The following is a 13,644-nucleotide window of genomic DNA, read 5'->3' as shown; positions in this document are numbered from 1 at the left end:
AATAAGACTTTCTAGACAGTGCACTCCCAAAGCAGATGGAGTGGTGTTTACAGCTCCGTTATTCGGACTGCCCTGTGTCGGTGTGGTAATGTCTGTGTGCCAGAATGCCTTCAGCTCTTGATGCTTGACTGCCACAGGATTTTTAAAACGAGCCCAAAAAGCTGCACACCCCCAGGAGGAAAAACCTCCTTCCCTTGCTGAGGGAGGAGGTCGTGCTCGGCAGCGTTGTGAATCCACCACCAGATTTAAGCTGAAATGTGGTGAGTTGGAACGAGGAGGCGGTTCTGGCTCTTCCCACGGAGCAGAGCCGGTTCCCAGGAACGCACTCGCTAAGGGGAGAGCGCCTGCATGCAGAAAGGTGCCCTGGTTCCTTTTGGTTCTGTTTTTTTCCCCTTCTCAACTTGTCTTGTTGATAATTTGACTGACCATTTATGCAGATTTACCTGGAAACTCCCCGAAAAGCTGCCTGCCGGCGCAGAGCCGCGCGGCTCTATCGCTCCCCCTCCTCAGCCGGGCAGGGGGGAGAGAACATAGCGAATGATTTGGTGCGTACAGGTAAGGACAGTTTAATAAAGCGAAAGCAGAGGAAATCAGAATGTTTTATTCTGCATTTCCCATGAGCAGGCGATGCCCGGCTGCTTCAGGGGAAGCAGCGTGTCGGGAGGCGTAGCGGGTGCATGCACGGCAGGGTGAGGGCTGCTGGGGGGAAGATTAACTCCATCTCAGGCAGACAAAATCCAGGCTCCTGCCACTCTCCAGCTCTGTGAAAGCTCCCGGAAGGCGTCTGTGTCCCAGCCGCCCAGCGAGGCCTCGGGGGGAGCAGCAGGCAGCTTTCAGGGAATCGATGGGCACCGCCTGGTTTTGCCCTGGTCCGTGGAGCAGGTCTGTAATAAGTCTTTGGATGGTGCTTCCTGTGGCTCGCAGTGGTGTCCGGATCCAGGAAAAAAACATTTCCCCCCCACACACACACACACACATCTCCTGTGTTTCGCTGGGGTGGGGCAGTCTGCGGGCGTTTTGGGGGGGGGAAGCAAATGCACGACGAAGCTGTTTCTGGTTCTTAATGGCACTTGTGAAGACTTTCACCTTTTGCTACACCACGCGTGCCGGTTGCCACGTGTTCATCCGGGCACCTGCTGCCCTCCTCAATACCCGGGTGCTCTTGTGGGTGCGAAATGAAGTTAATGCCGGCTTTTACGGGGAAACGGTCGCAGGGGGCGGTTGTGAGCCACGGCGGTGGCTGACAGAGCCTGTCGGGTACATGTGAGGTGTGAACCCCGGGAGGTTGGGAGCCCTCGTCAGCTGTCAGACAGGGATCCTTCCCTGCTGGTTGGTCTTTTTTTTCCCCCTAAAGTAGCCACGGGAACACAAAGTCTGTCGTGCAAGTGAGCAGTCAGGGCACAAAAGCACCTCGTGTGGCTGCCTGCGCGTAGGAGGGGGTGGAAATCAGCATTTCTAGGAGCTTTTACTTTTAAACCATCACATGAGAGTTATTTATTTTCAGTTTGCCTGTAAATGACTTATAACCCTCTGGTTGCGCGTGGGGCTTAGGCAGAGGCCTCTCCTCATTTCACAGGTCTGTGGCTTCAGTTTTCAAAAGCAAAAATGCCTTCAAACTCGTCCAGGTGTTGGGAGACTGAGCGCAACTCAAAGGTGCTGCACCCTGAGGAACCCAGGTAAGGGCTCTGTGCCGGGTTCACCTCCTGTAAAACGAGAATGACTCCAGAGGTGCTGAGGCCGAAGTCCTCAGGACCGTGGCTTCGCAGTTGTGTAGCCCGATCCGTCGTATCTGTGCACATTGAAATGGGTGAAAGATGCAAGTCCCTCGACATCTGCACATGTTCCTGCAACTTTCTCAATTCTTTCTCTTTTCCCCAGGGAAGCGTTGACATTTGGGGAGTGCTGCAGCCAAACTACCAAGCACAAACCAACAACAGGAGGCTCAGTAAAAAGTCTATTCGTTTCGGCTGATAGGAAGGAAGAATTAACAACAGCAACCCCAAAACTGTTCCTGCCCTGGTAAAGGTAACCTGGTGTTGAAAACAGAGGTATGAGGCCGTACTGTTGATTTTTGAGGAGCTAACAAATGAAGCTGTGGACAAGCTGCCTCCCAGTAATGACTTTCTTGCCCTGGTTAGTCTGAGCAAAGACCAAACCCCTGACATCAGGCAGGATCATGCTCTTCCTCCCACCGACAAAATGTAACTGCAATTCCCCTAGAACTGGCCCGAGGTGAGCTGCTGCAGGAGGCTGGTTTGTCTCCGGGTGGTTTGGATTTGGTTTTGCTAAGAATTAAGAAAAGTGCTCCCTTGGACTTTCTGAAGCACGGGGAGCTCTCTGGCTGGCAGAAAGCCTCGTGCCTCTGCCAGGGGCGGCTCCTCTCCTGGGGGTGGCTGTCCCAGGGGACCGGCCGCCACGAGGCGTCACTGCTGCAGGCCGTACAAGCTCTGCTTATTCCTGACATCTTTTGTTTCCCACTGAACAAAGTTTCTGCTTCCTATGGCATAAAATATGAGCTTTACTATTCTGAACTTCGCTGCCAACAATGGCTTCTGCTTGCATCCCTTCAGGCTGTGGTTTGGTGGGGGGAAATGGGATTTTGTGTCCTTTTTTTTCTTTGGTTCTACATTACGCATTGGCACTTTAATAAAACGCATGAAAACCCTACTTCCTTTAAGAGCCAAAGCTGAGGTTGTGCAACGCTTCCATGAATTCCCTGATGCTCCGTTTCAATGGAAAAGAGCAAACAGCCCCAGGTAGGAGATGTGCACTGAGCACTACAAGCAGAGCAGTTGTGCGAGTCTGCTGGGGTAGCACCGCAGCCCACCAGCTCCCGAAATTAAACACCAGGAAAAAGCAAGCCCTGTAATGCTGCGTGCGTGGCACTGATGCATCCTCTAGTTTCTAACGATGGTTTTTCCCATCCTACGTTTAGCGCAGGGACCTCCAAAGGTGAAATCTTTTCTCTTGCCTTTCTTTGCTCGCGTCGTCTGGTCAGGAAACCAAAGTTATTTCTGGCAGAGCTCAGTTTTCCTTGAGAGCTTTCCTGTCACTTCTAAGTCACCTCACGTCCTACTGGAAAAATTGAAGAATAATCCCAGTCTTGAACAGGCTTTAATCTTGCTCAGTTTCATCTTAAATAAGTGTGACATTTTGAGGGCGTACAGTATTTTTCTAATGCGGTTGCGTGCGATACGAGATGTGGTTTATACAGCGTGTGCTATGGAGAAAGCTCAAAACCTTTGGCTGAAAGAAATATTGTGTTACTCTCAGAGAATTCCTCGTGTTCTGCTGCTGAACCAGGCCTGCACCACACAAGTGGTTAGGGTCCCAGTATAGCTGCGCGTCTGCTCTTTTGCACGTCGAAACCCAACGCAGGGAGCCGAATCTGTTGCCCGGTGAAGGCGACGCGTGACATTCTCCTTCACAACCTCTCGGGAACAATTTTGTGTGCACGCTTGGCAGCGGTGCCTCCGCGGGCAGCACAGCCAGGGACTTCAGTCGCTTGCCAAGGTCTGTGGATGTGGTCCAAGATGCCATTCAAAAAGGAAATCTGTTGTCTTGGTTCTAAAAATGGCCTGTGTTGTCTGCCCTTCCAAAGGGATCTAGGAGAGATTTTTCTTGCTTGGGTCCACATATGAAGACAATACCTAAGCCTCCTATCTGACCATCTGATTTTTAGCATGTAGGAAGGATCTTTGTGGTCTTTTTCCACTGGTCAGACTAAAAGATTTCCATGCCGAGCTATTGGTGTTTCTGATGTTTTCTTAAAACCTGGATTCCACCATAAATCAAATCTAGGCAACCCTAAAGCCCAAACCAGCCCCTTTTGTTACTTTTTTCTCACTGTTCCTCTCCTGAAGCGTTAGCTCTCGGATGAGCCTCCTCCTGCAGCAGCAGCAAACAGGGCTCCAGCCATCTCGGTCTGGATCGATGGATGGCAGCTGCTGCATCTGCCAAGAACGCTGCTGCGCGTACGGGTTCGTGGCCGTTATTTGCCTAGAACAGTTAGAAATGGTCAGTGTATGTGTACAAGTTAGGAAACTTTTTTTTTAGCAGAAGATTTTCCATACAGCGGTCTCTTCCCTTCCTCTTCCGTTGCCTCCTCCCCGGGCAGTACAGCTGCTGACCATGTTTGCATGTGTGTGCACGTATGTTTGAGTAGGAATGAACTGGGGAGCAGCCCCTGCTCTTCTCAGAGGAGGGTTTCTGCCATAGCAAGGAAAGGAGCAGCTGCCTCTTTCCTTACAGACGCTGTTCTTCCATTATTGGGGTTTATACAAAGAGAAAGAGGTAGTAAAGGTAAGGCTGGTACTTACACATCCTTGATCAAGTCTCAAAGCTGCTGCCCAGCTGTTAGGAAACTCCAGGACAATAATAAATAAGCTCACAAGGTTTAAAATAACATAATTTTCATTTTGCTTGGGTTGAAGCTTGTTGCTAAGATGCTGCAAGTGTGTCAGTGCTTTGTGGTTTCGGGAAACCATGGAGACTGTCTTTATTCCCTGCTTTTTGTTCAGGTGATGATACTGTAGTAGTTGATTTCTGTCTTTCTGTTGACCTCTGAAGTTGTCTGGGAACCTTAAAAACAACAACAAAAAAAAAAAACACAAAGTAAATGGAAGGTGCTGAACTCCTCTGAGGGGCTGTATTTCCTACAGGAGCTGTTAGCAGTGTGCCCAAGCTGTCCTCTGGGGGCTTTACGGGGTGGGTTCTGCATGCGGTCCAATCCCACAAATACGTTGTCACCAGAAATACGTAGCTACACCAGGCTGCTCCCGATGGCTCACCACTCAGGCTCTCGAACAACCCCAGTCCCAAACCCTTGCTCCGTTCATGACGTGGCAATCGCGCTCATTTTTAGTATTTCAGGCGTTTTGTGTGTCTGGTGCATTTGTCTACGTAAGAATCGGTTGGGTGGTATTTTCCCCATTCTTGGAGGGGAGCAGACAAGCGGAGGAGGATTGCTCGGAGCCGCACAGCCGGCAGGTTAGTGTGGGACTCCTACTCAGCCTCCCAGATCACGCTGTCTAGCTAGCTCTTGTTTTTTTGACTTTTGAGTTGATCAGTTTGGATTTTCAGCGCACCCTCAGAGCTGTTACATACCAGATTGGACTTCTTTAGAGGTAAATAGACTGGGGAGAAAAATGATGAAAAGCAAGATGGTTATGAGTGCATAAGAACTCCCACAGGACATGTGATTGCATTTTAGCAGCTTGAAAATAGGCTTATGTGGGACAAATCCTCCTTCCCCAGGCAGACTGTTGCACCTGTTTGTGGCAAAGCCGATCTCGTCAGCAATTGCTTTTTATGTCCCTTTCTCATTCCACCTTCGGGGTTTGCATATGCCGGAGTTCTGGCTGGAGTAAACAGCCAGCCAGTGACTCTGGTTAGCAAACACGCCTGCTACAGGTTGGTCTGCATTTTTGCTCCAGAAGACCAAGCGCGTGCGGCTTTGCTTGGGTGGGCCCAAAGGCAAACCACAACTATGTTTTGAGCATCCAGGTTGCTGTGTAAAGACACACTCATTAACACCAACTGACGTGGGCCAACAAAGGGATGTCTTCTCCTTCTTTGCTACCGCCTTATGCTATAGTAGCTTCTCTTGTGGCTGTTTTTCCTACTCGCCCTGTCTCTTCTGAGACAGCAGTTCAACCTGCCCAACTCCTCTAGCTCCTCCACTGATCGCGTCTTCACCTGCTGATCCTTTTGCAAAAACGCCACGTGTAGGTGGCTCCATTTCAGCAGGAAGGTGCTTTTCCTGCTTGGTGCCAACATGACACTGGCTCTGCAAGTACCTCTCGTCTGTCATTCTTGCTGCTGGGCGGTGACTTTGCAGATGGGGTGGTGGTGACCGTCTTGTTGACCCTGGTGTTCCTGCAGGTGTGTTGTACCTCTGCTGAGACCCCAGCTGATGTAAAGCTGCTTCAGTTTCTGTTCTTTGAGTTCTGGAACTGAATCCAGGTTTTCTGAAGGACAGTATAATTCCTTTTTTTAAAAAAAAAAAAAAAAAAAACACGTTAAAAGACATTTATATGAGCAAACACCACACACTGACTCATGCTTGGGCAATAACTCTTGCTTAACCGTGGTCCTGTTGGGTGGCAGCAGCAACGAGCCGAGGAATGACTGTTACCATCTGCACAAATCCTCGCCCTGCAAAGCGTTTGTTCCTCGCACCCGGGATCCGAGGCTCCGGCCCACCCAGCGGCGAGTCCTGCTGGCCTCTGCGAAGCTGGTTCCTGTGCTGCCTCTGCTCCCCTGCGCGCAACGCCCAGCCCACTCTACCCAAGCACCTCAAAATCAGTGTTTTAAAGCAAGACCCTTTCTCAGCACACTAGTGAGAGGAATGTGATTTTTTTCAGGCGCTTTGGTGAGCCGCTCGGCAGCGGACGGTGCCTCTGTTTTGAACCAAGGCTCAGGTGTGTGGAGTGGGAGGTGGGTGCTGCTCAGCCCCAGTGCCCCGGGCGGGGGGGTGCTGTGGAGGGGGCGTGCTGCCACTGGATGTCACTGTCGCTTTGTGGCATCGGGCAGACGGTGGGGGGGGTGGCGCTGGGTCGCTGCGGTGAGCGGTAAAAGGGGGGTGGGATGGTGCCACGGAGCCGGATGGAGAGCGGCCGCCCGCTCTGCGCATCCTTCTGGGCGATCCCAGGGAAAATAATTTTTGTGTTGTCAGTGGTCATGCTGTTTGCCTTTTTTTTTTAAAAAAAAAAAAAGAGCCTTAGCCAGCCCAGACGACTTATTTCTTTACTCTCTCAGCCGTGGGGCTGATTTCTACAGCTTTCAGCGGTGTAGGGGAGCCAGTGGATTGCAAAGAAGACGATGTTCTGTTCTAGCTCTTAAGCTGAGAAGTGGGTCTGGTCTGGTATTTTTAATAAATCTAAAACCTGAAAGTTGGGACCAGTGTATAAATTCAAATGTGGCTGGGTTTTTTCTAATAATAATAAAAAAGCCTAAAAGCCCAATTGTGAGGGAAGGGGACATAGATTCTTGATCTGAAGATGACTGCTGAGCAAAGCTAGCAGAGGGCAGCTTGCTAGCCTCTCTCTTTTAACAAAACTCACAAAATTATCAATTTACCATGCTGGCAACCTCCATCGCTTACTAATTACGTATTGACTCTGTATTTTTATGCTCACTCATCTAAATAACGAGGCGTTTCCAAATAATCTATTTCTGTTGCGCCGAGCACGCCGGTTCCCCCCCAGGATATCGGCAGCCTGTTGTTTATGCTCTAGCAGGGAGCTGACTGCTGTTCCCTTCCCACAAAGGGCCAAGATGCTTATTTTTCTCCCACTTGTCTTGCATAACAAAAGGCATTTGTCAACTGTTACATAACGGCAGACTTCGTTGCTTCTTCTGTCGGCCTTTTTGGAGGCAGCCTCGTCCCCAGCGCCGCTGCCTGCAGGTCGCTGCACGCTCCTCAGCACGCGCCGGGGCGTCCCGGCAGCGCACGACGCAGCGTGGCTCATGCTCGTCACCCACCAGTCACTTTTTTGGTTGGGGTTTTTGTTTTTTTTTGTTTTTTTGTGCTGTTTTACCCCCCCACCGCCTTGGAAAGGAAGATACGGATTTGTGTGTTTTCGTTGTGTTTTTATTTAGGGGAGCAAGGGGATGGGAAGGCGTTTGGAGAGGGGTGATTTGCTTTTTAATGCTCGTTCTGAGGTGGCAATAGGGAATTGCAGCTGGGCTTGTCCTTAGCTGAGGTCATGTCCTGGGCTTGGCTGAGCCTCTGAGAAGGGCCGTGCTGGACATGGTGCTTGAATTTATTTCCCCCCCCCCTCTGCAGTGCTCACAAGTTTAAGGGAGCAAGAATGCCTCTCGCCGCCTGCTTCCCGGAGCTGCCAGTTGCTTTTTTTAATATCTCCCAATTAATCTCGGGTGTCTCATGCCAGCAACAGAAATTTGTTTGTTTTTTCTTTACAGTAGGTTTGATTTCCTTGTTGTTGGAATATCTTTTTAGAGCCTTAAAAATAAATATAAATGGTTTTGCTTTCCTGTAAACTAAAAGCAAAAACTGCGTGACCAGCTTCTCCCTTTCAAACTGGAGGACAGAGCTGTTTACCTGTGGCCTCAAACTTATTTATGGCCTTATCACTGCCAGCTATCAGATGACCACAGCTCCCTTTTTAACGTGAAGCAAGCAGTGTCCTGGTAACCCAACAAGGTCTTGCCTGCTGCTCGTTTCTAATCTATTCAAAACACCTTCCTAGTTGATTCCTTTTTTTATTTAATTGTAGATCTGTTTTAAATTTCTTTTTAATAAACTTCTTAAAGTATGTGTTTCTTGTGGACCTTTGAACTTCCTGGTATACACAGCCTTTGCTCAGGAGATACGTTTATGGTTGATTATGAGTGTGCTTAAATGGTTTAACCCTTTGGAGTCAGTGTTCTTGTGCAACTCTTCATTACAGATTCCTTGGGTAGCTGATGCTCAGACACAGAAATGAGCTTTGGCAAGCACAGGCTTTACCTGAACTAGTTATTTGTTTCAAAGTTTAACTTCTATATCATCAGATAAAACTCTGTGGATCAGTTTTGGTCTGTAAAGCATGACTGGAAACATGAGATCAGTGAAGAGCTCTGAAATTTGCTGTTTGCTTACCAGAAACTTATCCATTCGATTGCTCTTGATGTACTTATGCAGCTTCTGCAGCTGCTTTGCATCCATCTCCGAGAAGAGGGAGATGAACCGCCAGAACATCCTTGGGAAAAGAAAGATGTGGATTGTGCATGTGAGTACAAACTTCATCCTGTTCCTCATTCTGCGCCCCAGTTCTAGCTTGGTGAATGTAACTACTAATGTTGCCTTTGCACAGTTTTTTTTCTCCTCCTGCCTTCCCCCTTTTTTTCTTTTTTTTTTTTTTTTTGCATCCCCAAATCTTATAAACTTTTAAAGAAGTCACAGAACCATAGAACACCGGGTTGGAAGGGACCTCAAGGATCATCTGGCCCAACCTTTCTTGGCAAAAGCACGGTCTAGATGAGATGGCCCAGCCCCCTGTCCAGCTGAATCTTAAAGGTGTCCAATGTTGGGGAATCCCCCACTTCCCTGGGGAGATTATTCCAATGGCTGATTGTTCTCATTAGGAAAAATTGCTCTTCCCTAAGCATAGGAATGATTATCCATTAACTCAGGTGGCTGCACAGGAGCCCCTTTCCTTGCAAAGGCATGCTGCTGAATAGCAGCACATTGAAACCAGCCTTGCACCGAGCAGGACTACTGCCCCACGGCCTCTGCTAAAACCACCTGCAAAATCTGTGAGCATTCAGCAGTTAGAGCAAGCTATGCGATTCTGCTGTTGCCACCCAATCTCATTTCCAGTGCCTGGAAATATATATAGGGCCCAAGTAGGGCTCTAAATGCTCCCTGGGAGCAGCAGGGCAGGAGCCCGTTGCATTGGGAGCGTCGCTGGTGCGGGGCCACCTGTGCCGGGTAAGAGGAGACCCTTACTTCTGCCAGTGCTTCACTTCCGAGGCTCTGCAGTACCGCTGGAGAAAGAGATCGATGCGGTCCCCGATTACCGTCAAGCTTTCCTTCATGTCCTTCAGTTTTTTCTCTGTGGGGAGGTGCTGGGGCAGGTGCAGTTTCCTAAGCGACTTCTTGAAAGGTCTGAAAAGCTCCTTGCACTGTGAAGAAAAAGTGTTGGCATAGGCATTCAGCGCTTTAAACCCAGGTCTCAAGCATTCCTTTCCACTAAATAAACTGATTAAATAGCTGGCTGGGAAAGCACTGAAGGAGTGTTGTGTTTGGTGAGTGTCTGTGTGGACACGGGGGAGCTGATGTAGGTCCTCAGCAGGGCCTCTGTCAGGCGCTCCCAGGGCTCTGCAGGAGTCACTTCTGCACATCCCAAGGATGGTGACACCCCGGGCAAAGGTGACGTGAAAAGGGAATTGAGGGATTTCCAAGACTAGGAATTCCTTTTTAACGCAGTTGGACAAAAGGTATAAGTTCCAGGCTACAGAAGAGCTGTTGTTCTGCAGGGAGGCAGAAAGGAAACTACTTTACTGCTTTTCTCACGCTGCTTCTTCCTGTGGCCAAACCTAGGATGTGTTGCAAACATTCGCACGTGACCGAGGAGCAAACACTGTGTCTGGATGCCCTTCCTTTTGTCCATCTTTTAGTGGTTTGTTTTGGGTTTTTTTCAGTCCGTGATGTGCACTGGGCCGTACCCAGGGCTCCGTGTGGTTATGCCATGATGCACCAGGAAGGGGACAGTCGTGTCCCGATGCGAGATGAAGTTCTGTGGCCGCGGTGTAAGTAGTGCAGAGGAGCCAAACCACTGTAGCCAGGGAGCACATGGTGTCATGTGAAACAATCATGTAGCACTATAGGTTTTGAGGAACTGAACAGTGTATGTGAAATGTGATTATTTTGTTGTTTGGGGTTGTTTTGTGGTTTGTTTGGGGTTTGGGTTTTTTTTTAAGCTGAAAGTGTGATGTCCAGATGAGAGAAAAACAATGATGAGGTGAAAACTTTCAGACATGGAAGAAAGCTACAGAATGAAGTGTCTTGTCCTGCTATATGCTTCCTCTGCCAAACTCCTGAGTTTTATTTGCTCCCTCTTCCTCAAGAACTTGGGATGCCACTGACTTTTTCTACTGCTAAACTCTATTCAGTAGCTCACAATTTTAAAGGTGTCCTGATCAAGGCCGTCTGCGCAGCAGATGAGCGGGGTCTTGCAAGGGGGAGCACTCTCACTGCCCGTTACAAAGGCTGTCTCCTTCGCTGCACCAGCCAGATCCTTCTCTGTGGTCTACAAATTGCCAAAGCCATAGGTTAGTCTTCCAGGTCATGCAGATATTGCAAATCCTCTCTTTAAAAAACTGCTAAGGACAAACCCTGTCCTAAGGCTCAGTAACATTTCTCTTTCTGCCAAGTCATTTCAGATTGGGTTTTCAGAGGTGCTTAATGAAGCTAGATATTCAAGTATAATTAGAAGTCCATAAGAATTAGGTGCCTCCTTGAAGTCCCTTTTGGAAATCATTCCTCTAATAAATTACAAGGTAAACAATGGCTACTCGTTCCTAATGGCATTAATCAAATATGGGCTGGCAGTCACTTGTTAAGTGGAAATATGTGGTTACAATGGGCTCATTGTAATGCCATGCTGCTCCATCCACAGCTTTTATTGATGGGAAAGGTACTACGGCTGACCTGCTGCAAAGCCAGTTTGAAAGCAAAACAAAATCCTCAGCCACTGAACTTGCACCTCCCTGGTCCAGGGAGGGGGATGTTTTCTCTTTCAAAGGGCAATGGCTGTTTTCCCCGTGTCAAATTTCTGTAGGTAACTCCTCCACTCATCTTTTGGAAAGTAACACTTACATAACTGACTTAAACACAAGCTTATGTTGCCTTTTAAAACATGCTGAAGTGTGTAGGAAGAGAAGTCCTTTCCTCTCTGACATGCTCTGCTCCTGTGGAAGATTACTTCTCTGCAAATTTGATCACAAACTACATTTCAGAGGTGAAATTAAATCTGGGCTCTGCTTTGCTCACCTGGCTGGCTGTGCCATCCCTGCTGCTGTCACTTGCACTGGCTCCATCCACTTCACCCTTAAAGCCTGTCTCCTCCATGGCACACAGACCTCCTCTCCCTTCCCTGAGGCCTCACTCGCACCAGGTAGGAAGGGAAAACTGCTACGGAGCTGTGTTTAGACCTGGGGGGGGACCAAGGTGACCGGGGTGCCTGGACACCAGTTCCGAGTTCCACCAACCACGGAGACTGCTGGGGCCCTCCAGCCCCACAACACTCCAGCCTTCTGGGGCAGAGTCACCTCTCCCCAGCAGTTTTTCCATTGATTTGTGGTCCTAAAGAAAGAGGCAGAAACCCCTGGCTTTTCTATTGCTGGTAGTGCTCAGGATGTTCAGTGCTATCAATGGCTCCTGTGGGCAATGGGAGGGAAAGGTCCCTTGCTTTACTTTGTCTGCACCTGTGGGAGCTCGGTAGGGTCTGGGGCTCTTGTCTGGTGCTGGATTTACACCTGCAATGAGTCCAGCACCTCTAACTGTGCATCAGTCCGGATTTCTTGGCTTCTGAAGGTGGTGCAAAGTGCAGCTCTTTCTGAGTCACTGCGTGCCGCGTTGGCTATCTGCGAGTGTGGGTGCAGCTCCTGGTGTGAGCAATCACAATTCTCCTCTACAGCTTGTGCAGCAGCAAGTTCAGGACGGGCCTTTCTCCAGCTCTCCCACTGTACCTGCTGAGAAGTGCCGTGGGGAAGCACTGGCCCCGAGGCAGGGCCAGAGAGCCTGGCTCACGTCGGGCTGAGGGTGACCTGTGTGACAGGCAGTCCCATTTGATGGGGGACAGAAGCGTAACCAGGAAAAAAGGGGCCTTGGGCTGCACCCCAGATGCTTTTCAGGGAACTGGTTAGAGTCGAGACCTCAATTCCCACCAAAGGTAATGGAAGTTCAGGGTTACCTCCTTCACAGATGGCGGTGAGAGCCAACTGCAGTGAGATCTCTCTCTCCTGGGCAACACCTCTTTTAAAGTTCTCCTTTTTTAAAAGAATAAATTGCACTGGCCAGGAAGAAGTCTGGAAAGGCTTGGAATTAAATGGACTCTGTTTTGGAAATTTACTTCAAGGCGAAATGCTTTCACAATATAAAAATGTATGGGGTTCCCATCATGCCCTGACCAGTCAGACAAGTGCAATTGTTTTGTCCCTTGGACAATTAGTGTAATTGCTGCAGCTGTGATTCAGCTGTGCTCCTGTGTCAGGTCGTTTCTGGCACTGGGAGTCATCCCGAGGGCCGTACAAAGGCCCCTTCTCTCTGAGGTCTCCCCAGGCACGGCTGCGCGGAGGGACCGGCACTGCTCTTGGCAAAAGTTCAGATGCTTTTTGGTCAAGCTTTTCTCTGCATGTCTGGTGATGCTGAGCACCCCCCGAGCCAAATGCCTGGTGCAGGTAGTAGCCTTGGGAAAGTATCTGTCGCTGGGTCTTGCAACGGACACAGGTTCTTGTTTTCAGGCTGTTAGGGAAGTTTGGCCTTTAGCCATGAACAGCACAAATACATGAAGACAAGCCCTCCCCTTAAGATGTTTGCAATATTTTCCCTCTGCCTCCCCCCATCTGAAATGTTGCTGTCAGCTCTCTGACACAGGAGCCTTGCACAGGCTGATGCTGAGCAGATGCCGACAATTACCTTCTAATGCTTTGCAGTTAGGTTTGCTTTGACCATCTGAGGTATGTTACAACTTGTTTAGCCTATATTAGGATTTTACGGTATGTTATATGTTATTTAACACAAGGTAAGCTATGCAGAGTGAAACAGCGATGATAGCCCGGATAGGTGCACTTATGCCGGCTTCAGCCTAGTTTTTGTGAGGACTATGTTGGAGGTGGTTTGGTTGGAGGGGATGTTGAAAATGCAGCTGGTTTCTCAATGCCTGCTACTACCAACTGCTCTCTTGCTGTGTTTGCTGCCTGCAAAAGTGGCATCTGTCCCCAGTGTAGCAGGCAGCTCCTCCCCTTTTCACCTCCAGAGGTTTAAACCAAAAAGTTGCCAGCTTATGCTCTCGCCTCTCAAGTCAGGCTATTAAAGGGCAGCGTGTTCCTGGCTAACAGGAGCACAAGCGAAATGAAGCTTCTTCAGCACAAGCTTTCACACACATTGCCTGACAGATTAAAAGCCTTTTAGGC

General features: G+C 49.2%; 1 protein-coding gene across 1 annotated transcript; it reads right to left on the bottom strand.

The window, feature by feature from the left end:
* Window positions 1-5,808: 5,808 nt before the first annotated feature.
* On the bottom strand, window positions 5,809-11,578 carry CUNH17orf64 (chromosome unknown C17orf64 homolog). Its single transcript, XM_033004903.2, has 5 exons — window positions 11,501-11,578; window positions 10,629-10,757; window positions 9,455-9,630; window positions 8,606-8,705; window positions 5,809-5,988 (listed from the first exon to the last, which is right to left on the bottom strand). Exons 1-5 carry the CDS (start codon window positions 11,576-11,578, stop codon window positions 5,809-5,811), a joined length of 663 nt encoding a protein of 220 aa, XP_032860794.2.
* Window positions 11,579-13,644: the final 2,066 nt, after the last annotated feature.

This window comes from Tyto alba, unplaced genomic scaffold (assembly GCF_018691265.1).
Source record: "Tyto alba isolate M040663 unplaced genomic scaffold, T.alba_DEE_v4.0 Super-Scaffold_19, whole genome shotgun sequence".
Taxonomy (NCBI): Eukaryota; Metazoa; Chordata; class Aves; order Strigiformes; family Tytonidae; genus Tyto; species Tyto alba.
This window is presented reverse-complemented; position numbering and strand designations above follow the sequence as displayed.